Raw genomic sequence first — 25,745 nt, forward strand, 5'->3', positions numbered from 1 at the left:
TCTCAGCCTGCCAGCCGGACCTCATTCCCTGCCGGATTTCGGTCGCTGGGCCTTTTTTCAGCCGGATTGGCCTGGCCTCATCCTGCAGCCAGATCAGAGAGCGTCGCCCTTGGGGACACCGGACCGTGAGTAGCTCTGCACCTGCAGACTGACACCCTTCTCTGCCTTCTGTCCCCCAACCGGCCGGCACTGCCTCTCTTTTCACTATGTCCAACGCTAAGTCTGATCGTACCCGCTCTGCGTCCAGCCCGACGCCGCTCAGGAGCCATCCATAGCCCCAGGGGCGAGTGAGCCCCCCATGCCGGGTTGGGCCTCCTCTCAATCACAGTCAGTGGCAGACCTCATCAAGGTGTCTCAGTCCCTAGTAGCCGTTCTGGACAAGTTGCCCTTGTGAGCTCCGGCGGGACCCAGCATGTCTCAGGACGTCCCATCTGAGCCAGCCAGCGGCAGTCGCAAGAGGCCCAGGCGGAGTCCTCCCCTCGTCCTACCTCACCCCATAGTCCCCAGCAGTCTCCCTCTCGGGCCTCCTCCCCCGAGTCAGGCGAAGCGCTTTCGGAATCGGAAAGGGTCTTAGAGCTGGATTCGGACCAGGATGCGAACATGAAGGTTACGGTGCAAAACCTCATTGCCGCGATTCACCATACCTTTGACATCGCTGACGCCCCTGCGAAATCCTCAGATCAGGAGGTTTCGTCCAGACGGGCGGAAACACCATCCAGGGTGTTTCCCTTCCATTCTGAGTTTGGAAAGATTTTTACAATGGAGAGAGAGAAGATCCGACCAGACGCTTTCAAAGAGGAAAGCGTCTCGGCGTGCTGTACCCGTTTGCTAAAGAGCTCACGGACAACTGGGCCGCTTCTCCCTCGGTCGACCCTCCCGTGTCCAGACTTTCTAATAATACGGTCCTTCCGCTGTCAGGTGTGGCGTCGCTAAAAGATTCTAATGATGGGATCACAGAATCTCTAGCAAAATCTGCCTTCGAAGCGGCATCAGCAGCGGTATGTCCAGTCTTTGTTTCTTCTTGGGCAGCAAAGGCCATATCCACTTGGGCAGATGACCTTCGGCAGGGCATTCTGGATAAGGCACGACCAGAGCATTTGGCCGATCTCGCCAATCAGATTTCCCATGCGGGGGATTATCTGCTTTCTGCCTCCTTGGATGCCGCATCTTGCGCAGTTCAGGCGTCAAGTAACATCGTGGCAATCCGACGTACAATTTGGCTCAAGGCCTGGCAGGCGGACTTGTCCTCTAAAAAGTCTGACCAATCTGCCTTTTCAGGGAGTGCGTCTCTTCGGATCACAATTGGATCAGATTATTAAGGACGCTACCGGAGGTACGAGTTCTCTTCTCCCCTCCAAGGCGTCAGTTTCGTCCCTTTCGGACTTTCCGCCATTTCAATACGGCGGAAAACCCTTCCAACCAGCAAAGGCCACAGGCACGTCATGAAAGAAAGAAGGTTTCCTTCAGGCCCACTCCGTCCTGGCGGTCCCACTCTTCCCAGGGAAGACCGTCCAGATCTAGATCTGGACGGTCTACGTCCGCATGACTACCATCGGTCTCCTGTGGGTCCCTTCCAATTTGGAGGTCGACTTCTCTTTTTCAGCGACGTCTGGCTCGCCTCAGTAGAGGACGCTTGGGTCAGAGAGGTTGTATCAACAGGATACAAAATAGAGTTCATTTCTCTTCCACAGGATCGTTTCTTACAATCCCGTCCGCCGAGGGATCCGGCCTTGGTCCCGGGGTTCGGTTCGGCCATCGCCTCTCTTCTCAGTTCCGGGGTGATAGTGCCCGTTCCTGAATCGGAACGCTTCACAGGGTTTTATTCAAACCTGTTTGTGGTGCCGAAAAAGGACGGGGCAGTTCGACCCATCTTGGATCTCAAGTTACTCAACAAGAGAGTTCGCCTTCGCCACTTCCGGATGGAGTCAGTTCGCTCGGTAATTGCTTCCATGGAGGAGCAGGAATTCATGGGTTCCATAGACATCCAAGATGCCTATCTACATGTGTCCATATTTCCCGGACATCAGAAGTTCCTGCGGTTTGCGATTCTTCACGAACATTACCAGTTCGTCGCGCTTCCTTTCGGGCTCGCCACCGCTCCCAGAGTCTTCACGAAGATTATGGCGGCGTTGATGGCCTTGTTGAGGATCAGAGGTCTCGTTCTTTTTCCGTACCTCCACGATATCCTGATCAAGGCCCCCTCCTTTCATCAGGCCCGCCTAAGTGTGGCGATCGTTCTAGACACCCTGTCCAGTTTTGGGTGGATCGTCAACCGGGAAAAGTCCTGTCTGGTCCCTACTCAACGCCTTGTGTTTCTGGGCCTTCTGTTCGACACTCGTCGGTCAAGGGTATTTCTCCCACAAGACAAGATTCTTTCCCTGCAGCAGGGCGTGAGATCATTACAGATCACACGATTTCCATCCCTCAGGACAGCCATGAGGGTCCTGGGGAAGATGGTGGCGGCGATAGAGGCAGTTCCCTTTGCCCAATTTCACGCCAGGCCACTCCAGCAGGCCATTTTGTCCAGGTGGAACAGGTCGGCTCTGTCTCTGGATCGTCCGCTTCGCCTTTCCTGCCGGATCAGGCGGTCTCTCAACTGGTGGTTGACGTCTCCCCTCATTCTCTTGGGGCGGTTTTTTCTTCCCGTTCACTGGCAGATTGTCACTACGGACGCCAGCCTCATCAGCTGGGGTGCAGTGTTCCGCAATCACACTGTTCAGGGTCGATGGTCGACTCGGGAATCAGCTCTGCAGATCAATGTCCTAGAGATACGGGCGATCCATCTAGCTCTCGTCCACTGGGAAAGGCGCCTCAAGGGCCTGCCTGTCAGGATTCAGACAGACAATGCCACAGCGGTGGCGTATATCAACCGCCAAGGGGGGACACGGAGTGTCTCAGCCCTTGGGGAAGTGTCCAGAATTCTTCAATGGGCAGAGACCTTTGTTCCATCGGTTTCCGCGGTTCACATTCCCGGCGTGGACAACTGGGCCGCCGATTTCCTCAGCCGCGAGGGTCTCGAGGGTAGACCTCATGGCATCTCGCCTCAAAGGAAAGTCCCACAATTCGTGTCCAGGTCTCGGGACCCTCTGGCAGTGGGCGCCGACGCTCTGGCCGTCCCTTGGTCACAGTTCGTGCTCCCCTACCTGTTCCCTCCTCTGCCTCTTCTTCCCAAGTTGTTGAAGAAAATCAAAGCAGAGGGGATTCCAGTCATCCTCATCGCCCCGAATTGGCCCAGAAGGTCTTGATTCGCAGACATTGTCAACCTTCTCGCGGACGCCCCCTGGAAGCTTCCCGACGGGCACATCTGCTGTCTAAAGGCCCGATTTGCCACCCCAATTCTCGGTCGCTCAATTTAACGGCGTGGCTGTTGAGACCGAGGTTTTGAGACGGGCAGGATTCTCTGATCGGGTAATTCATACCATGATCCGCGCCAGAAAGCCGCCTTCTTCGAAGATCTATTACCGTACTTGGAAAGCCTATTTCTCCTGGTGTGAGGCCAATGACATCGCGCCCTTGGTTTTTTCGCTCCCTTCTATTCTGGCGTTTCTTCAGGCAGGGCTGGATGCGGGGCTTGCTCTCAGTTCCTTGAAGGGTCAAGTTTCGGCACTGTCCATTTTATTTCAGAAAACGCTGGCCTCCCGGGCTCAGGTCAAAACCTTCCTCCAGGGTGTGGCTCACACGGTTCCTCTGTACCGAGCTCCCGTGGATCCTTGGGATCTTAATTTGGTTCTTCAGGTTCTGCAGGGTCCTCCTTTTGAACCTCTCAGGGACGTTTCCCTTTCCCTCCTTTCTTGGAAAGTGGCCTTTCTGGTGGCCATTACCTCCATCCGGCGCGTGTCGGAATTAGCGGTACTTTCTTGCCGCTCTCCTTTTTTGGTCCTTCATCAGGACAAGGTAGTTCTGCGGCCTCCGCCCTCTTTTCTTCCGAAGGTGGTATCTTCGTTTCACCTCAATGAGGACATTGTTCTGCCATCCTTCTGCCCGAGCCCAGCTCACCCTCGGGAGCGGTCTTTCAACAAGCTGGACCTAGTCAGGGCATTGAGAGTCTATCTAGCCCGGACGACTTCCTTGCGGAAGTCAGACTCTCTGTTCATCACCCAGCCTCAAAGGCCACTATTGCGCGCTGGATCAGATCGGCAATTTTGGAGGCATACCGGGTCAAGCATCGAGTGGCCCCTCCAGGGATCAGAGCGCACTCTACCCGGGCGGTGGGTGCCTCCTGGGCGGTGCGCCACAGAGCTTCCGCGCTGCAGCTTTGCAAGGCTGCAACGTGGTCATCGGTTCACACCTTTGTGAAATTCTACAGGGTCCACACTTACGCTTCGGCGGACGCCAGCCTAGGTAGAAGGATTCTGCAGGCTGCGGTGGCGAGTCCACTGGCCTGATGGAAGTTTGTTTCCCACCCCAGGGACTGCTTTGGGACGTCCCATGGTCTCTTGTGTCCCCCAATAAGGCGAACGAGAAAACAGGATTTTTTTGGGTTGCTTACCGTAAAATCTGTTTCTCGGAGCCTTCATTGGGGGACACAGCACCATCCCATGTTCTACAACTCCTGTTCTTATGTTTGTCGGTTTGTTACAGTTGAGTTGTTTGTTCTGTTTTCAATCTATTCTGTTACTTCTCCTACTGCTTTCTCACTAACTGAGGTACTTCCTGCCGGTCGGTGGGGTGTACACTGCGGAGGAGGAGCTAACCTTTTTTTGTGCATAGTGTCAGCCTCCTAGTGGCAGCAGCATACACCCATGGTCTCTGTGTCCCCCAATGAAGGCTCCGAGAAACAGATTTTACGGTAAGCAACCCAAAAAATCCTGTTTTCTCACTGAGTTATAAGGATGTTAGTGATATCAGTTGACACTGGACTTTCTCTTCAAATGCTAATTGAATTTGAATGGGAGTGATTAATATTTTCTACGTTGTTTCTAGATATTGATCAGTTGATCACAATTGGTGGAATGGTCATCAGGACTTCTCAGATTATCCCAGAAATGCAAGAAGCTTTCTTTAAATGTCAAGTATGCTCCTTTAGTACCCGGGTGGAGATTGACAGAGGTCGCATTGCAGAGCCATCTGTCTGCAAACATTGTAACACCACACACAGCATGGCGTTGATTCACAATCGCTCTATGTTTTCAGATAAACAAATGGTATGTATTTTTAATTTTCACTTTGTGAAACATGACTATACACATTTTTATAATTAAAGCTAGATTAGCAAGTAGACCGCATTTAGAAACTTACACCTTTTTAAAAGGGTTGCCCTCTTTATGATGAAAATTGGATTATGCCTTTTACTGATGACATGGATAACCTCTTTAAGTGCAGTAGACAAATTTATTGAATGTTACTGATGGGCCTCATTTATTTAAAAACCAGATGCTCGGACACCTAAATGTTTTTTTACACCTACTTGTTATACTTCCTGCGACATTTTGTTTGAGAGGAGTCTCAAAGGTGACGTCACAGGAGGCAGCCTCTATTGCCCTCCTGAAACAGCATGTCACGGGGCAACGCTGCAACTACTCACTAGTTTCTAGCTTTGCTGCCCTCTCTGAAGACATCCTGGGTGATGGAAGCTGTGGGAGATGTGAGTTCAGCGCTGACACTGCTTTCTATCACCATAGCTTTTGTGAAAGATGACTTTGTCAAGGGGTGGAGATAGATGCAGTGACACCAGTGCCGCACCACAGTTTCTAGCACTAACCTCATACGAATCGTCAGTAGGAAGCGGCACTGGTGTCACTTTCTACTTTTAACACCGCCCCCTGCTGACAACTGGTTTGAGGTTGGTGCTACAAGTTGTGGGTGGTACTGGTGTCTATCTCCACCTCCTGACAATGTCTTTTTCCACAGAAGTTATGGCAGCAGCGGAGACCCAAGCCAAGTTCTAGAGCTGCACTCCTCTCCCACAGCAACAATCACGTCTTCAGAGGGGGCGGCGATGCAAGAAACTAGTGAGAAACTGCAGTGCTGCCCCCCTGTGACGTCCTGTTCCAGGAGGGGTGTTGGACGCTGCGGGTAGTGAGCGCAGCACCAGACTGCTGTGACGAAACATCAAAAAGTACAGTAAAAAAATACCCCACATTTAGATATTAGGTAGATAATGAGAAGTGTAGGGTATTGTGTAATAAAGCAAATTACCAAAGTCGTTCGGGTTTAAGGATGGTTAAATACATTTTGGGTGCCGAATTACCCCTTTAATTGGAAAGCCTCATTCTTTTCTAAATTGCTCTTCTTTCATTGGATGGGTACCCAGCTAGTCAGCATTTGTTTTGGCTTTGTATAATGCATCTGATTTTAGTCTGGCTCATGTTTGATATTGGGATGATTACTTTGTAGATAAAGCTACAAGAGTCTCCAGAGGATATGCCTGCCGGACAGACTCCTCACACTATAATTTTATATGCACACAATGACTTGGTGGATAAGGTGCAGCCTGGAGATCGGGTTAATATAACAGGTAGGTTGGTGTTTATTCACCATTTGTATTTCATGGAAACATTATAAAAGGATTTCCATGCAGTTAGGCTACTTTCACACTAGCGTTTCTTAGCGCTGCGCATCGTGCGCAATAGAAACGCATGTAAAAAACGCATCATGCGTTTTCTTATTTTATGCGCTTGCGTTTTAACCAGTTTCTAGCCATGTTAACTCTTAAAACGCATGTGATTTTAAACGCAGGCGTGCGCATGTCCATGCGCAAGCCAGCGGTCCCATAGACTAATGTGATTTTTATTTTTTATTTTTTTTGCGCATTCCGTGCGCATGTTTTTTTGTTTGTTTTTTTACACCGGTTGGGCGCACAAAAAATGCAACAGGGCGTGCCTAGGCGCACACTACAAAAAGACGCATGCGCACAAAAACGCATGCAAATGCTAGACCATGCGCACCCATATTAAAGATAGGGGCTCAGGACGCATGCGCATGTACGCGCACGATGCGCTGCGCTAAAAAACGCTAGTGTGAAACCAGCCTTATGTCCAAAAAAAATGTAATTGTGTGGTATCGTGCATATATTTCATGTCTGTAGTCTATCGATTATGTAAATGCTACTTTATCGGTCAGTGGTCGATCAAAAGTGCATTATTCACACCAATGGAAGCATTCTTAAATGGTTTTATTTCTATTTTTGTAGAATGTTATGGCTTTTTACATTTTCTTCCTTTTTTGCAGGTATTTACAGAGCTGTTCCCATTCGTGTGAACCCCAAAGTCAGTAATGTCAAGTCTGTATATAAAACACATATTGATGTCATCCATTATCGGAAAACAGACTCCAAACGTCTTCATGGAATTGACGACGAGTCAGAGCAAAAGTTGTTCACCGAGGAGCGAGTGCAGATGTTAAAAGAACTCGCTGCTAAACCTGACGTTTATGAAAGGCTCGCTGCTGCTCTTGCACCTAGCATATATGAGCATGAAGATATCAAAAAGGTATCTATTGTAAACCATTTTGCTTTGAGTTCTATAGCAGGGAAAAATCTATATAACCATATTTGCTTTAATATATAATGTCTAGCATCAGCTGTTTATAAATGGTCTGTACTTCTCAAATGTCATGAATTATCTTTAGTTCTATCTTGTGGGTTTTCATTTTAAAAACTGCTCCCATGATGCAGTGGAACTGACACCACCGGTCCCTATGGACCAGCTTGTTAATGAAAGGCCTTGTATACTGATTGATAACGGAGTTATACATGTACAGAAGCCCCTGTTTGTAGACTAAAATCAGGTCAATGGTGGGTGTACAGGGGAAGAATTAACAGTAAGTATGGTTTCACTTTTCACTTATCATGGGTACCATTGGGGCTTGTGTCTGAAGCTCCCCCTCCCCTGCCACCCACCCCCTGCCCCAAAACTGGGTCCGGACGCATGTCCCCGACAGGCCATAGACTATAATGGTGCCGGCAGAATGAAAATGTGCTCTGTCGTGCTTTCTGGAGGCGGACACTTGGCCTAGTAGACGAGTGCTTCCAGTAGGTGTATACACCTGAAAATGAGGCACAGCAAAGTTCATGTTCGCTCTGCTGTCACCATTATAGTCTATGGCCCTATTGGCACATCTGAATCCTGTTTTGCAGGGGTGGGGGGAGTCGGACGCAAGCTCCGACTGGGCCGACGAACGTGATAAGTGCAATCTGAAAAGCACCCTTACTTCGCTAAAATGCACAAAGAACCAGAATTTTTTTTTTATAATGCTTCTCAAACATCGGCTACTAATATTTGAGCTGTAGTCCTAATATTCTGTTTGTGGCTAGTGTTTTAGGTAATTATATATTACATAGGTCTTTAGAAGTAAAACGGTTAATATATTTAAAGTCTTTAATTTTTATTTACTGTTCAACTTTTCACACTGTCTGTCATTGCAGGGCATTTTGCTGCAGCTTTTCGGGGGCACACGCAAAGATTTCAGTCATACAGGAAGAGGAAATTTCAGAGCGGAAGTTAATATTCTTCTTTGTGGTGATCCTGGCACAAGTAAATCTCAGCTTCTGCAATATGTGTACAACCTCGTTCCTAGAGGGCAGTATACTTCTGGGAAGGGTTCAAGTGCTGTAGGTTTAACGGCCTATGTGATGAAGGATCCAGAGACCAGACAGCTAGTCCTCCAAACGGGAGCCCTCGTGTTAAGTGACAACGGCATTTGTTGCATTGATGAGTTTGACAAAATGAATGAAAGCACTAGATCTGTGCTTCATGAAGTGATGGAACAGCAGACCCTATCAATTGCTAAGGTATGTGTGCACAGGGTACTTTTATTAAGTCTAGTCGTAAAGTAGTTGTCGGCTTAACAATTAAAACGTTTCATGTGCTTTACCTGTTCATGAGTTGTATTTGCATATTAGACTGTTCAACTGTTTTTCCGTTCTGCTTTTTAGGCTGGGATTATCTGTCAGCTAAATGCACGTACATCTGTTCTAGCTGCTGCAAATCCTGTGGAGTCTCAGTGGAATCCTAAAAAAACTACAATAGAAAACATCCAGCTTCCGCACACACTTTTATCAAGGTAAGAATTAATTGACTGCTTGAGATGTTTCATAAGTGTGGTTCCCAAGAGACAAATCTTAACTTTTATTTTTTTATAGGTTTGACCTTATATTCTTGATGTTGGATCCACAAGATGAGACTTATGACCGGCGACTTGCTCACCATCTTGTGGCTTTGTACTACCAGAGTGAGGAGCAGTTAAATGAGGAGCAACTGGATATGGCTGTTTTAAAGGATTACATTGCATATGCTCGCACTTACGTCCATCCTCGACTAAGCGAAGAAGCCAGCCAAGCTCTTATAGAGGTAAAATAGACCACACTAGAACATGTTGCAGTTTATCTTTCTACTTTAAGTAGACTTGCGGTCCATGTGGACCAGTCTGAGATTGGTTTGCTGTTCACCAATATCTAAAATACTTTATCGTGAAGATAATCCTATGAATAGAATATACCTATTGAAATCTGTGGAGACATGAAAATATTGAGCCATCTCATTGCTATTATTAACAGATTGCAACAAGATGATCAACACTTTCGTTTTTGTTGTGCATTACACACGTAGAGATTATAATATTTACTTCTGAAAGACTATTTAAGGCACATTAACAAAACCCTGTAGCATTTTGTTACGGCCATAATTCCCACGTTGACACAATCTCCTGACCCTAACAGCCTCTTATGCTGGAGTCTGGCCTGGAGAACCACAGTCAGACCGGGAATATATACTGTAAGACTATAAAATACACCTATTTTATGATCTGGTAAATGTGCTGTTAAAAGAATTAATGTTAATATAGTAATTTATTCGTAATACATGTGTTTTTTTTGTTAAATAAAAAAGGCTTATGTAGACATGAGAAAAATTGGCAGTGGCCGTGGAATGGTATCCGCTTATCCAAGGCAGTTGGAGTCTCTGATTCGTCTTTCTGAATCTCATGCCAAAGTGCGCTTTTCTAGTAAAGTGGAAACTATTGATGTAGAAGAAGCGAAACGTCTTCATCGTGAAGCTTTAAAACAATCTGCAACAGATCCAAGAACCGGCATTGTAGATATCTCAATTCTTACCACAGGTATAGTAAGCCTTAAGTGTTTCATATTCATCAAAGCTGCTGTTTTGTTTTGTTTTTTCTCCATGGAAGTAATTTCACTATAATTCACACTTTGTGACGTACCTCTTCATAAAAATAGTCACTATTGTTTGATTTAATGATTCCCTAAAGGAACAGCTTTGTGTCTGATGGTATCAGTGATGATGCCAGAGATGCTCCATGTTGCACGATTGTACAGAAAATGTCTTCAGTTCTGACCCGTCAGTTTTCATTTAATGCCAATTGTGCACAACTTGTTTATAAATTCACTGTAACTTCACTTTATTTATCTCAACCAAAAGTCCCCTTAGCATTCAGCCAATGAATGTGTACTGTTTGTGTAGCACCTCTTTAACCCCTTCATGACCCAGCCTATTTTGTCCTTAATGACCTGGCCATTTTTGGCAATATTGACCAGTGTCCCTTTATGAGGTAATAACTCAGGAACGCTTCAACGGATCCTAGAGATTCTCAGATTGTTTTTTCGTGACATATTTGGCTTCATGTTAGTGGTAAACTTACGTCAATAATGTTTTCATTTATTTGTGAAAAAAACGGAAATTTTGAAAATTTCGCAATTTTCACATTTTTAATTTTTATTCCGTTAAACCAGAGAGTTATGTGACACAAAATAGTAAATAAATAACATTTCCCACATGTCTACTTTACATCAGCACAATTTTGGAAAGTTATAAGGGTTAAAAGTTGACCAGCGATTTCTCATTTTTACAACAAAATTTACAAAACCATTTTTTATAGGGACCACCTCACATTTGAAGTCACTTTGAGGGGTCTATATGGCAGAAAATACCCCAGTGACACCATTCTAAAAACTGCACCCCTCAAGCTACTCAAAACTATATTCAAGAAGATTATTAACCCTTCAGGTGCTTCACAGCTACTAAAGCAATGTGGAAGGAAAAAATGAACATTTTAATTTTTCCAATAAAAAATTTCTTTTAGCATCAATTTTTTCATTTTCACACGGGCAACAGGATAAAATGGATCCTAAAATTTGTTGGGCAATTTCTCCTGAGTACACCGATACCTCAAATGTGGTCATAAACCACTGTTTGGGCGCACGGCAGGGCTCAGAAGGGAAGGAGCGTCATTTGACTTTTTGAATGGAAAATATGCTGGAATATTTAGCGGTTGCCATGTCGCGTTTGGAGAGTCCCTGTGCGCCTAAACATTGGAGCTCCCCCACAAGTGACCCCATTTTGGAAACTAGACTCTCCAAGGAACTTATTTAGATGCATAGTGAGCACTTTGAACCGCCAGGTGCTTCACAAATTGATCCATAAAAAAAAGGACTTTTTTTTCACAATTTTCTTTTAGCCTCAGTTTTTTCATTTTCACATGGGCAGTGGGATAAAATGGATCCTAAAATTTGTTGGGCAATTACTCCTGAGTGCACAGATACCTCATATGTGGTCATAAACCACTGTTTGGGCACACGGCAGGGTCCCGAAGGGAAGGAGCACCATTTGACTTTTTGAATGGAAAATTAGCTCCAATCGTTAATGGACACCATGTCGTGTTTGGAGAGCCCCTGTGTGCCTAAACATTAGAGCTCCCCCACAAGTGACCCCATTTTGGAAACTAGACCACCCAAGGAACTTTTCTAGATGTGTGGTGAGGACTTTGAACCCACAAGTGCTTCACAGAAGTTTATGACGCAGAAAAGTGGAAATAAAAAAAATGTTTTTCCTCAAAAATGATTTTTTAGCCCGCTATTTTTTATTTTCACAAGGCTAACAGGAGAAATTGGACCACAAAAGTTGTTGTGTAATTTGTCCTGAGTACACCGATACCCCATATGTCAGGGGAAACCACTGTTTGGGCGCATGGGAGAGCTCAGAAGGGAAGGAGCGCAATTTTGGAATGCAGACTGATGGGATGTTCTGCGGGCATCATGTTGAGTTTGCAGAGCCCCTGATGTGCCTAAACAGTAGAAACCCCCGACAAGTGACCCCATTTTGGAAACTAGACCCCCCCAAGGAGCTTATCTAGATGTGTAGTGAGCACTTTGAACCCCCAAGTGCTTCACAGAAGTTTATAAACACAGAGCCATGAAAATAAAAAATCATTTTTTTTCCTCAAAAATGATTTTTTAGCCCGCTATTTTTTATTTTCACAAGGGTAACAGGATAAATTGGACCCCTAAAGTTGCTGTTCAGTTTGTCCTGAGTACGGTAGCACCCCATATGTGGGAGGGAACCACTGTTTGGGCGCACGGCAGGGCTCAGAAGGGAAGGAGCGCCATTTGACTTTTTGAATGGAAAATTAGCTCCAATCGTTAGCGGACACCATGTCGTGTTTGGAGAGGCCCTGTCTGCCTACACTTTGGAGCTCCCCCACATATCACCCCATTTTGGAAACTAGACCCCCTAAGGAAGTTATCTAGATTCATAGTGAGCACTTTGAACCCCCAGGTGCTTTACAGAAGTGTATAACGCAGAGCTGTGAAAATAAAAATATTTTTTTTCCTCAAAAAATGATTTTTTTAGCTCGCTATTTTTTATTTTCACAATAGTAACAGGAGAAATTGGACCCCAAAAGTTGTTGTCCAGTTTGTCCTGAGTACGCTGGTACCCAATATGTGGGGAGGGACCACTGTTTGGGCACACGTCGGGGCTCAGAAGGGAAGTAGTGATGTTTTGAAATACCGACTTGATGGAATGGTCTGCGGGCGTCATGTTACGTTTGCAGAGCCCCTGATGTGCCTAAACAGTGGAAACCCCCCACAAGTGACCCCATTTTGGAAACTAGACCCCCCAAGGAACTTATCTAGATGTTTGATGAGCACTTTGAACCCCCAAGTGCTTCACCGAAGTTTATAACTCAGAGCCGTGAAAAAAAAAAATCATTTTTTTTCACGAAAATCATTTTTTTAGCCCCCAATTTTTTATTTTCCCATGGGTAACAGGAGAATTTAGACTCCCAAAGTTGCTGTGCAATTTTTCCTGAGTACACTGATACCCCATATGTGGGGGTAAACCACTGTTTGGGCACACGTCGGGGCTCGGAATGGAGAGAGTGCTGTTTGACATTTTGAACGCAAAATTGGCTGGAATAAATCGTGGCGCCATGTCGCGCTCGGAGACCCCGTGATGTGCCTAAACAGTGGAAACCCCTCAATTCTAACTCCAACCCTAACCCCAACACACCCCTAACCCTAATCCCACCCTAATAATAACCCTAACCACAGCCCTAACGCCAACACACCCCTAACCCTAATTCCAGCCCTAACCCTAATTCCAGCCCTAACCCTAATTCCAGCCCTAACCCTAATTCCAGCCCTAAATGGAAAAAAAAATATTTTTTTTATTTTATTATTTGCACCTGGCTATGGGGGTGATAAAAGGGGGGTGTATTTACTTTTTTTTTCATTTTGATCACTGTGAGAGTGTAAATTCATGGGCGCCGCCATCTTGGACAATGGCAGGCGCACTGCGCATGCGCCCGCCATTTTGCAAGATGGCGGCGCCCATGATCCGGACGCCGGGAGCCACGGCGGGACACCGGGAGCACGATCGGAGGTCCTGGGGGCATCGGAAGGTGGAAGGGAGCGATAGACAGGGGAGGGGGAGCAGATGATGACGGCGGCGAACGATCGCCGCCGTCCATCGGTGGCGGGGGCCGATCGGCCCCGCCAGTCGGTGTGTGGGGCGGTCGGGGGTCAGTGTCCAGCCATGTCCGATGCTATTGCAGCATCGGCCATGGCTGGATTGTAATATTTCACCAAATTTCATTGGTGAAATATTACAAATCGCTCTGATTGGCTGTTTCACTTTTAACAGCCAATCAGAGCGATCGTAGGCACGTGGGGGCTAAGCCACGCCCCCAGGGATTAACTCTAGAGTGTCCTTTGTGTGCGGGTCGGGTGACCTTTCAGTGACCCCGGTCACCCGACCCGCAGGGGGGCTATTTATAGCATGACGCCTACGTAGGCGTCATAGGTCGTTTGGGCACGACTTTTCATGACGCCTACGTAGGCGTCATGGGTCGTGAAGGGGGTAATGGCAGAGGGGCAACTGTGAAATTAACTATTCTTCTCACCTGTAATAATATGAATTTTCTAGGAATGAGTGCGACCGCTCGCAAACGCAAAGAGGAACTGGCTCAGGCCCTGAAAAAACTGATCCAGTCTAAGGGCAAAACTCCAGCATTGAAATACCAGCAGTTGTTTGAGGATCTTCGGGGGCAGTCTGATGCGGTAAGTTGATGGTTTCACTTTATCTTTAAATCAGTGTTAACACCTTTGTGACCATGTAGTGTAAATTTGTCATATGCAACAGGCCTCCACTATTCCTGTCTCCTCCTGTAGCAGCGAATGGAGCAAGTTCGAATTACTGTTTGACCATTAAAAATGCCTTTGTCGATAACGCACCCAATCCTACCTCCTATATGTTATATATTGTGCATAGAAAAAGTGCTATACAATAGGTATACTACAGGTCATTGAGGCAAGAGAAGTCCTTTTCAGCGAGTTGGACCGCAAAAGGGTACTTGTATGTATGCATAAATAACAAAGTGGAGGAAATCTTTTGTCCGCAGGAAATGCATTGTCCGCTCAAGGGAAATATTTTACATGTACACTAGACACCATTGTCCCTGCAAGAGAAGTGTTGCTTCTGCGGCAGAAATGACTCTGAAAGAAAACAGAATATTGGAATTTCTATACATCTGATATTAATGAGACAACATTTTCAGCACCGAGGTTAACCAAGGAAAAAGATACATATTTTCTTATAACTTGTGCCAAAAGGCCCCAAAGCCATATGGGCCAGATAACTGCTAACAGCTAGGCCATGTGTAGTCTCTAAGTAAAGATAAAATCCCTATAAAAAATGTGTCTTTACGCTCAAACTTCTGCGGTCATCCGGTGAGGAGTGGTCACATAAGTTGGGATATCATAAAATCGTGAAGGGCTGAGATCAGTCCCCAACCCTGCCCATGTGAGGTCCTCATGGGGAGGGTGTGTGGGTGGTTCTTAGGGGTCTGATAAAAGATCCAGCTGAATTATGATCTGTGTTTGAGTAGAGAGATACATATCGTGTATACAGGGATCCAATTTGTTGAACAGCCTCAAGCGAAGCGCTCCCCTTCTGTTAAACTGAATCTTCTCTATGATCGGTTTAGTAAATTCTTTTGTTAATACCTTTTTCTTTTCTATAACTGTATATTCAGTATTGTTTTGTCCCTCTTGCAAAATCTTTGTATGTTTTTCATAAAACTGCCTCTTTTTGATTAATATTAATATAAAATGTAATAGTTCCTTTTGTTCCGTAACCATGCCTCAAAGCCATACGCTACCTTAAACAGCGTCCGATCGGCTGCAAATGGATTGGTGGTGGCAGCAAGTAGTTTGTAGTTACCGTGGAGTTAGCGTTGATAGTACGGAGGTATATACACAAATTCCATGTGAGGGAATCTGGAGTTGTATATGCCATACGGTCACTGTTCATTTTCCGATAACTGGACTAGTAGTGCGAACAGCCTGCGACCTTCTCCGTTGATTGTTGGCCAATCATGTAATTGTCTGAACAATAGGGGGCAGCAGAGAGCTGCCAAAGATTACAGCAGGGGGGATTCTCGTGACCTTCCCGACTTGAGATATTGTGAATTTGTATGTTTTAAATCTGACACCCCGCAATACTGTTGTGGGGTGTCAAGAAGTTACCTTGGCTGCTGGTGTCTGCTGAAAGCCCCATGGGTGCAATGTTGAATCTCCCATGAAGTCTAGCCCATGGCTGAGCTTCACAAGATAACATCAATTTTCACTATGCTCTGCAGTATATACAGGGTGTGCCATTTATATGGATACACCTGGGTGGGCCATTTATAAAGTTTGATCCAAAATGGCCGCCATGGGCACTACCCATCTTGAAAAGTTTCTCCCCTCCCATATACTAATGTGCCACAAACAGGAAGTTGATATCACCAACCATTCCCATTTTATTTAGGTTTATCCATATAAATGGCCCACCCTGTATTATTAAAATCCTTGCAGGTTCAAGTACCCTGAGGGGACTATAACATTTTGTTTTTGCAAAATATTAAATATAAATTGACCCCACCTTTTTTCCCAGTTAAAACATGATTTGTACTACCATTTCACGTAAAAAAAAATGTTTTGAATTTTTTTTTTCCTCCATTCCAATACTGCATAATGAAAGCCAGTGAGGCAAAACTTAAGAGAAAAGATATTCTGACACTCCCTCTCCACCCCAGGTTTTCACTCAATACATTATATTGTAGTTTTAAATTACACAGTTCAATGTTACAAGTTTTCCTACAAAAAAATCTAATGGCTGTTAATGGAAAAATAGTTGTGACCCTTGAAGGGAGGAAAAAGAGCACAAAAAAGTCATGTCATTTTAAAAACATTAGTCCCCCCATAACATGACTCAAATTTTCCAACTTACTTGCTATAGCCTTATCTCATAAGTCATGTATGAGGCACAATACCCGTCAGGACTGGTCGAATGTGGAAATGTATACATTTTAGCATGAGAACGAGGTCTATGGCTGCACAATATCCTTAATCAGTACTTCTACAAAAGGACATTTTTAGCAATAATCTTCTTAAAATTCAGGTAAGTTTATGTATACTATTGTTGATACTGGACGATCCCCCTGCCACTTCTCTTCCAGTACTGTCCTGGTCCCCCATGCTACTTTTGTGGTTTTTGGTTGCATTAAGTCACATACCCATAGGGCGAATAACTGGCTGCACACTGATTAGTTGCAGTGGTTACATGTCTGTTTGAGAATAGGATATACAGACAGTCTGTGTACAGCCTGTTCTGGCTGTACAGACATTTGACTTCTGCATCCTATCAGTTAGGGAGTGTGCACACGTTGTGGATTCTGCTGCGTTGTACAGTACCCTTTTAGTCTATGGGAAATTAAATCAGCAGTGCACACTGTGGGATTTTCTGCTCGGATTTGCTGCGGTTTCAGGCTGTGTGCCCACGATGCGATTTTTAAGTGTTTTTTCGGCGCGAAAACGTTTAAAAATCGTGTACAGAACGCGCCCCCCCCCCCCATGCATTCCTATGGCATTCCGCACATGCTATGCTAATGCTGCGCTTTTTTCCGCGGCGGAAAAAATCGCAGCATGGTCATTCTTTTGTGCGGAATCGCAAAGAATTGCTGCGATTCCGCACCCATAGGAATGCATGAGAATCGCTTACTTCCCGCATGTGGCTATGCCCACCATGCGGGAAGTTAAGCATCTCATGTGCGGTTGGTACCCACGGTGTGGAGGAGAGGAGACTGTCCTCCAGGCCCTGGGTACCATACCCCTATAAAAAAAAGAATAAAAAATCGGGGTATATTTACCTTCCGACGTCCCGCGCTGCATTCCCGGCCAAAGTGTTCCCAGTAATGCCTTGCGGCAAGGTCCTGTGATGACGTAGTCTCGCGTGACTCTAGCGGTCTCGTGAGATCACTATAGTAACGCGAGACCAACGTCATCACAGGTCTCGCAAGGCATTACTGGGAACGCTGAGGCCCGGGATGGCAGCGCGGGACGTCGGAAGGTAAATATACCCCGATTTTTTTTTTTTATTTTATTTTTTTTTTTTTCATTTTTTTATCATTTTTAACATTTTATCTTTTACTATTGATGCCGCATAGGCGGCCTCAATAGTTAAAAGCTGGTCACACTTGTCAAACACTATGTTTGACGAGTGTGACCAACCTGTCAATCACTTTCCAAGCGATGCTTCAAATCGCTTGGAAAGTGCTTGAGAAAATCGCGGCAAAATTGCGAACAGAATCGCGGTGAAATCGCTCGGAAAAAAACGCGCGATTTCTGGGATGGAGTCCGGTTTTTAGTGTGCGTTTTAACACGCAACGTGGGCACATAGCCTCAAATCCGCAGCATGTCAATTCTTTGTGCGGATTCCGCACCTGCTCCATTGTACAGGTGGCAAACCGCAGTTCTTTTGACCTGCTGATTTACCTGCGAATTTTGCAGAATCTGCAACGTGTGCACACACCCTTATGTTCAGTCATTTTCTGCAGCAGTCATCATAGTCAGAAGAGGAAGTGCCAGGGACCTGCTGAGGTCCTTGTGCCACACTGGAAGAGGGATGTCACGGTATTAGTTAGTAAGGTAAGTATATTTTTAATGGAAGTCACCGAAATCGGAGTGACAGTACACTGATATCTGTAAACAGCAGTTGATGTCCAGTGTGATGTTCCTGTGTTTTTACAATTTGTTTATAACAAACATTTCAAGAATCTATTATTAAACTTTTCCTTTTTTGTGTTTGTGCAGGCGATTACAAAGGACATGTTTGATGAAGCTTTGCATGCTCTGGCAGATGAAGACTATTTAACAGTGACTGGAAAGACTGTTCGCTTGCTGTAAATAAGTATTTCAGCAATAGTGTTTGCTGCTGTTACCTTTTTTTGCTGAAGAAACCACGAACATTTGCGATTGTACTCAGTTATTTTTGCGAGTGTACTGGGTTTATATCTCTGTACATATATTGCCTCTTATGGATCGGTTGATCCATACCATACACAAGAACCAGTTCATTGTGTAACTATTTTAGGTTACTAGGAAAGCCCTGAAGTATTACGGGATAAGTGTATTGTCTTTCAGAATGCAATATTCTTGTAGATGCTATTAAAAAACAAAACCTGAATATGTTACCCTGTAATAAACTTATGCGAATATCTTTTTTTTTTTTTCACTTCTGATTTGTCTGACTTTAGGATGTTAAGTTGTGTACATAAAATTAACACTGTAATAATTACTCCATTAAAGATTTGTCGAGTATTTCAGGGATATACCATAAATACACCATATATAAGGCTTCCTGTATTTATCAATGTGACAAAGTTATTAAAGAGAACCAGTCATCCGAATTACCCATGTTAAACTAAAGGTACATACATAATAGCGCTGTCATACTAAGTTAATAGATACCTTGAGTGAAGAAATCTGCAGCCTGGTTTTTGTTAAATCATAAGTTTTGATTTCCTAATCTTTGTGCATTGGGGTGGGACTTGTAGCTAGGATATTTGGCTCTGCTGCAGCCCCTTCACTGCCTCTGGTGTATTTATCATTTAAATTTACCATCTGCGGGCGACGCCTGTGCAGATTGAGGCTGTGTGCCCATGTAAGCATTTTTTTCGCGTTTTTTAAGCGTTTTACCGGCAAAATGGCTTTAAAAAAAAAAACATCCCATGCATTCTGCACTTTTTGTGCATATTGATAAGTTTTTTTCCGTGAAAAAAAAACTTTGCAGTAAAAAAAACGCAGCATGCTCATTAACTTTGCGGAAAGATTCGCGTTTTTAGCTATTTTCTATGAGACTGGGGACGCGCGGAAAAAAACGCATGAACACTTTTTGCACAAAAACGTGCGGAAACCATGCAAAAAAATGGGCAGAAAAAAATGCTCGTATTCTGGGAAGGAGTCTGGTTTTCATGCAGAAATTTTCTGCATACGTGGGCACATAGCCTGTGCGGTGGGCTTCAGGAAAATTGCGTAGGTGGAGGAGCATGTGCCGATCCACCTTGGTTGGCTTTTAGTAAAGTGGCGGCTAATGCACAGAATGAGATCTCAGCTCATCATTGAGCTGAGATCTAAATCTACGCATGTGCCACCATTTTCCCGTAGCCTGAGCAACCTGCGCAAACGCTCCCTGCAGGTAGGACTGCGCCTGCTCAAAATTTTAATTATTATGAAGATAAATACACAAGCTAGTCGAGGCAGAGCCAAAGACCCCACCCACAGGATTTGGACATATGTGCCAACGGAGCCATAGGCTAAAATGGTGCCTGCGGCGTGAATGTGCACTCTTCCATGCATCATTTTCGAGCGTATATGCTTACTGGAGACAGATGTAGTAGACTGTGTCTGGGTATATGAATGTCAGTTTCCAGTAGGTGTACATGCCCGAAAACGATGCATGATTCGCTCTGTCGGCGCACCACCATAATCTATTCCAGTTTCCAACTCTGAGTAGTTTTCATGAAGGCATTAAAAGGTAACACATTCAACAATTTGAACTGGATCAGCAAGGAGCCTGTAAAGAAAATAAGGTAAAGTTCTTCCAAGTTATACGTGTAAAGCTGCATAAGGGTTGGTCAACAATCTAGATATTTGTATGTACAGATAAAAAGTAGAATGGAGTGAGGGAAACTAGTGGCAAAATGGACCAGATTCTGAGGAGAAATGTAGGAAAATGCGATACTGCTGTCTTTAAAAAAAAAAAAGCAATTTTAGGGCATACTTAACCCCTTCTTAACCCCTTCCCAACAGTCAGTAATAATACATCCTAGTACTTATTGACGCGGGATGTATTACTTCATGGCGATTATGTGTGCACACAGGCATCATTCTCTCAGCAACATTCTCAGTGCAGAGCTGACAGTTTGCAAAGCATGGGGCTGTTGCTGTACCCCCATGCTATCAATACAAGTGATCAGCTTGTTAAAATAAAAAAAGTAATTTAAAAAAAAAATCAAGATATTGTATCCATAATTATTTGTATGAAGCAAATATAAACAATAAAAGTACACATTTGGTATCGCTGTGTCCAGAATGGCCCGACCTATAAAACTGCCCCACTACTTAACCTCTTTAGTGAACACCATAAAAAAGCAAGGCAAAAAACAATGCTTCAGCTCCATCAGTGGAAAAATAAGTTAGAGCTCTCAGAATAGTGATGCATTTTTTTTTTTTTTTATATATAAAATCGTTTTTATTGTGTAAAAGCACCAAAATATAAAGAAATAATAAAATTGTGGTATCGCTGTAATCACACTGACCCAAAGAATTAAAACGGTCTTATCAATTTTACCACTCGGAATGACAAACACCCCCCCCCCCCTCCACCTCCCAAAAAAAATTCCTCAATTGCTGTTTTTTTTTGTTCATTTTGCCTCCCAAAAATCTGAGTAGAAAGCGATCACAAAACGTCATGTCTGAAAATGGTACCAATAAAAGAATCAACTCATTCCGTAAAGAAACAAGCCCTCACATTACTCTGTGGTCCAAAATATGAAAAAATTGTAGCTCTCAAAATATGGTGAAGCAAAAACGTATTTTTTTGCAATACAATGCACCTTTTAGTGTGACAAGTCAAACAAAAAACACTATAAATCTGGTATCGCTGTAATCGCACCGACCCGAAGAATAAAGTAGCCTAATCACTTATACTGCACGAGGAACGTCGTAAAAAAAAATAAAACCAATTCTTCACCTGCTGTTGATTTTTTTTTTTTTTTTATTTTTCATTCTGCGTCCCAAAGATCACAGTAAGGCTCGGGCACATTAATTCCGCTGAGCGCTTGCATCGGGGTTTACTGTGATCCGGCGGAGTCTGTCTTTTTAGGATTGCATAAAAGTGTCATCAGCCACAGTTTTGTGCACTCCTGGAAAGGGACCCTGCTGAAGAGAGGCCAGAAAGAGTCCAGGTTAACTGCTTCCTCATTATAGTGAATGGATCGCACGGGGGGTTTCATTTGAATCACGTCACTAAGAGATTTAGATGGAAACCCCAAAGTAAGTGCTCAGCATAGAGATAAATGTGATCCCAAACGATATGTAAAATGTTCCCAATAAAAGCTTAAATTCAGTCCACAAGAAAAGCAAGTCCCCACTCAGGCCTGTCCTCGGTTAACGGAAATATAGGTGGCTTTCACTTTACTGGTATTACAATGGCTCCAAAATAAATTCAGCAAATTCTCAATTTCCAAATCCAAATGCCCCCTCCCTTCTGTGCCCCACAGTGTACCTAAACCACATTTAGCGTCCACATGTTTGGCATTTCTGAAGCGATGAAAGCCCACCTAACTTACGGGCGCATGTCTCCAGAAGCATGGGCTGGGCATAACATACTAGTCACTACAGCGGCAGTTTGCAATTTTCACTTGGCAGCATTAATTGCTTGTTTTTGGAAAATACCCATGGAGTCCAAATCATCACTACACCTGTAGATAAATTCCCAAAGGGGTTTAATTTCCAAAATGGGGTCACTTGAGGGGGAGATACTGCTCTTCTAGCCATTAAGGACTCTGTAAATGGAGTCCGTAAACTGTTCTAGGAAAATCTGCGCTCCAGAAGGCAAATAACGCTCCCTTCCTCCGAGTCTCTCCTTATGGCTAAGTAGAACTGTACAGCTGCATATGGGCTGTTGCCATGTTCAGTAGAAATTGTGGGACAAATTATGCCATTTTTACCCACTTGTGTGAAAATGTAAAATCTGTGGCCAAAAGAAAACTTTGATGGTAAAAATTTAGATTTTTTTTTTTTTAGATGCCCAAGAGTATAAAATTCGGACACACCTGTGGTGTATTGGTGCACTCAGGTTAAAATGGACTTCAGTTTGTGGTAAAAAAAAATTCCTATTAGCCTTTAGAAAAATTAAAAACTTGGGGCTAAAACCCTTTTAGTGGTAAAAATGTAATTTATTCTTTCTTCACTGTTCCAATGGTATAAAATTCTATCAGGCGCATGTGGTGTTAATATTATCACTGCACCCCTTGATGAATTCCTTGGAGAGTGTAGTTTGTAAAATGAGCTCACATATAAGGGGTTTCTGTTCTGGCACCTCAGGGGCTCTGCCAATGTAACATGAAACCCTCAAACCATTCCAGCAAAATCTGAACTCCAATATGGTGCGTCTTCTCTTCTGAGCTTTGTGCTGTGCCTCGAAAGTAGTATTCCTCCACATAATGGGGTATTGGTGTACTCAGGAGATCAATTGCACTACAAATTGTATGGTGCAGTTTCTTCTGTTACCCTTATGAAAATACAAAATTTTTGGCTAAAATAAGATTTTTGTGGGGAAAATGTGATTTTATTATTTTCACGGCTCAACATTATAAACTGTGAAGCACCTGGGGATTCAAAGTGCGCACCACACATCTAAATACATTCCTTGAGGGGTCTAGTTTCCAAAATGGGGTCACACTTGGGGGTTTCCATGGTTTAGGCACATCAGGGGCTATCCAAATGGGACATGACGCTAATCAGGTAATTCAAAAAGTCAAATAACGCTCCTTCCCTTCTGAGCCCTGCCGTCCCCCCCCAACCAGTTTTCTTCCCCATGTTGGGTATCAACGTATTCAGGAGAAATTGCACAACAAGTTGTATCGTGCAATTTCTCCTGTTCTTATGAAAATGCAACATTTGGAGCTAACCTATTTATGGGGAAAATGTCTTTTTTTTTTTTTTTATTTTCACGGTTCAATGTTATCAACCTCTGAAGCACCTGAGGGTTCAATGTGCTCACCACCTATCTAGATCAGTTCCCTGAAGGGCCTAGTTTCTAAAGTGGTGTCACTTGTGGGGGATTTTCATTATCTAGGCACATCAGGCTCCCAAATGCAATATGGTGTCCGCCAATTGTTACAGCAAATTTTGCATACAAAAAGTCAAACGGCGCGCCTTCCCTTTCGAGCTCTGCCGTGCACCCAAACACTAGTTTTCTCCTTCATATGGGGTATCGGCATGCTCAGGAGACATTGCACAATGAATTTTGGGGTCTATTTTTCCTGTTACCCTTATGAAAATAAAAAAAATTGGATCTCAAGTACATTTTTTGTTAAAGTTAATGTTCATTTTTTTTCCACATTTCAAAAACTCCTGTCAAGCACCTAAATGGTTAACAAAGTTCTTGAATGTGGTTTTGAGCACCTTGAGGGGTGTCACTTTTGGGAATTTTCTATCATATAGACCCCTCAAATTGACTTGAAATGTGAGGTAGTCCCTAAATAAAAAATTTTTTTAACCCTTATAAATTCCTAGCAAAAAAATTTTGGGTCCAAAATTGTGCTGATATAAAGTAGACGTGGTAAATGTTACTTATTAAGTATTTTGTGTGACATATCTCTGTGATTTAAGGGCGTGAAAAATCAAAGTTTGAAAATTGAAAAATTTTCCAAACTTTTGCCAAATTTCCTTTTTTTCACAAATAAACACAAGTCATATAGAAGAAATTATGCCACTATCATGAACTACATTGTCACAAAGAAAAAAAAAAAATCTCAGAATCACCAGGATCTGTTGCAGCGGTCCAGAGTTATTACCTCATAAAGTGACCATGGTCAAAATTGTAAAAATTGGCCTGGTCATTAATGTGCAAACCACCCTCAGGGGTAAAGGGGTTAAAACTGTGCTCAGTGAGAAGTAACCTGATTTCCTCAGGTAGGGCATGCCAAGGATGTGGCGCACCATGAGAGACTGGAGTGAGAGTTTTTGATTATGAAATCTGTTAGTCTTGGTAACACAGGTCTGCAAGGCTAAAATTTAAAAGTAAAAGGTGTTTTTTTTATATACTTTTGATCTCTGAACTTAGTAAAAATATTGAAAAAGTCCCATCACGTAGTTTTTTTCCACAAACACTGACTCCATAGGCTTTTTTTTTTTGCACCATACTTTGACCCCATTTCATGACCTTTGGTGTATGATTTTGGTTAAATTGTCCAAATTTAAGTTTAAGAATGACCGGGCTATGGGCTACCCCCTACTACCATGCTCTATATCATCCACCCACATCGCCAGACCGCTAAAACCAAATATATAATCTATAGAGATAGAGAGCGTTTAGTGGATGAGTGACAGGTATATTCTCTTAACTCAGGGTGACGCACCCGCCACAAATCCAACCACCTGCTATCCCCCATAAATAGTGACAGCGGGGTTGTAGTCGGCGAAGAGGACCCCCCAGCTATTCCATCATCCAATCTCAATTTATCAAAGCAGTTGTTCATGACCATATTGAAGTCTCCCATACAAATAACATCTGCGTCTGGATAATTTAGGGCAAAACTCATTGCCTTCTGAAGAATGGATATACGAGTCGGAGGGGGGTTATAAACACATAGGATTACATATTTCCTGGTATTTATCAATGCATGCACAAAAACAAAGCGACCCTCAGGGTCCCTCCGAGTCTCCCTGGCTTCCCAGCTAACGTCTCTATGTACCAACAGTGAAACCCCTCTCGAATAGCTAGTGTGGAATGCATGAACAGACCATTGTACCCAAGGCTTCTGCACGCACCGAGCTGTATCCCTGGTCAGGTGCGTCTCCACCAAGACCACAATGTGAGAGTGATAATGTCTGATCTGTGAGAAAACTTTAATCATTTTTCGAGGGGTTTTTATACCCCTCACATTCCATGTAATACATATCAACTCAGACCCATGTTTTACTCCACTGAACATGGCGCATAGCATTACCCGGGTAAAATTTAGAGACATCACCTAAAGACTGAAATTGCTGTTGGCTGCGATTTTTACCTAAAAAATACATAGAACCACTATAGAGAAAGAACAAAGTAAATAAACAACAAACAATATGGGAGCAGAGTCCTGTACTCCCATCATGACGCAAACAAGGGGATACCATCACTAAGCTCAGTGTCCGGTATTGTTGGTAACTTGGATTGCTTGCGAACAAAGCTTCAATCAGACTATTAGAAAAGTACTAACCAGCAATAGATATATTAGGATTCCTTTGCAGCAGACCCTTTGCGGGACCGTAGCCACTCAGTCGCCTCCCCTGGATCCGTAAAAAACAAGGTAGAACCCTCGTGGACCACTCGGAGCTGGGCCGGATAGATCATCGAATACATAACGTTCCTCTCCCGGAGACGCCTTTGACTTCGACCGGAAATGATGGCCTGCAGCAG

At 44.0% G+C, this 25,745-nt stretch overlaps 1 protein-coding gene across 2 annotated transcripts in view; it reads left to right on the top strand.

Annotated features, from left to right (window-relative positions):
- MCM4 (minichromosome maintenance complex component 4) overlaps window positions 1-18,776 on the top strand; it is a 52,980-nt gene extending 34,204 nt beyond the window's left edge. For both annotated transcript variants that reach the window (XM_073583777.1, XM_073583778.1), the window contains exons 9-17: window positions 4,924-5,144; window positions 6,337-6,457; window positions 7,171-7,430; window positions 8,366-8,731; window positions 8,876-9,003; window positions 9,083-9,290; window positions 9,828-10,056; window positions 14,160-14,293; window positions 18,368-18,776. In XM_073583777.1, coding sequence (XP_073439878.1) covers window positions 4,924-5,144; window positions 6,337-6,457; window positions 7,171-7,430; window positions 8,366-8,731; window positions 8,876-9,003; window positions 9,083-9,290; window positions 9,828-10,056; window positions 14,160-14,293; window positions 18,368-18,460 — 1,760 coding nt within the window. In that variant the 3' untranslated portion in view covers window positions 18,461-18,776. The remainder of the gene's footprint in view (window positions 1-4,923; window positions 5,145-6,336; window positions 6,458-7,170; window positions 7,431-8,365; window positions 8,732-8,875; window positions 9,004-9,082; window positions 9,291-9,827; window positions 10,057-14,159; window positions 14,294-18,367) is intronic.
- The last annotated feature ends 6,969 nt before the right edge of the window (window positions 18,777-25,745 follow it).

The sequence above is a fragment of the Dendrobates tinctorius genome, unplaced genomic scaffold (genome assembly GCF_039654945.1).
Source record: "Dendrobates tinctorius isolate UK_male_01 unplaced genomic scaffold, ASM3965494v1 ptg000081l, whole genome shotgun sequence".
In the NCBI taxonomy this organism is placed as follows: domain Eukaryota; kingdom Metazoa; phylum Chordata; class Amphibia; order Anura; family Dendrobatidae; genus Dendrobates; species Dendrobates tinctorius.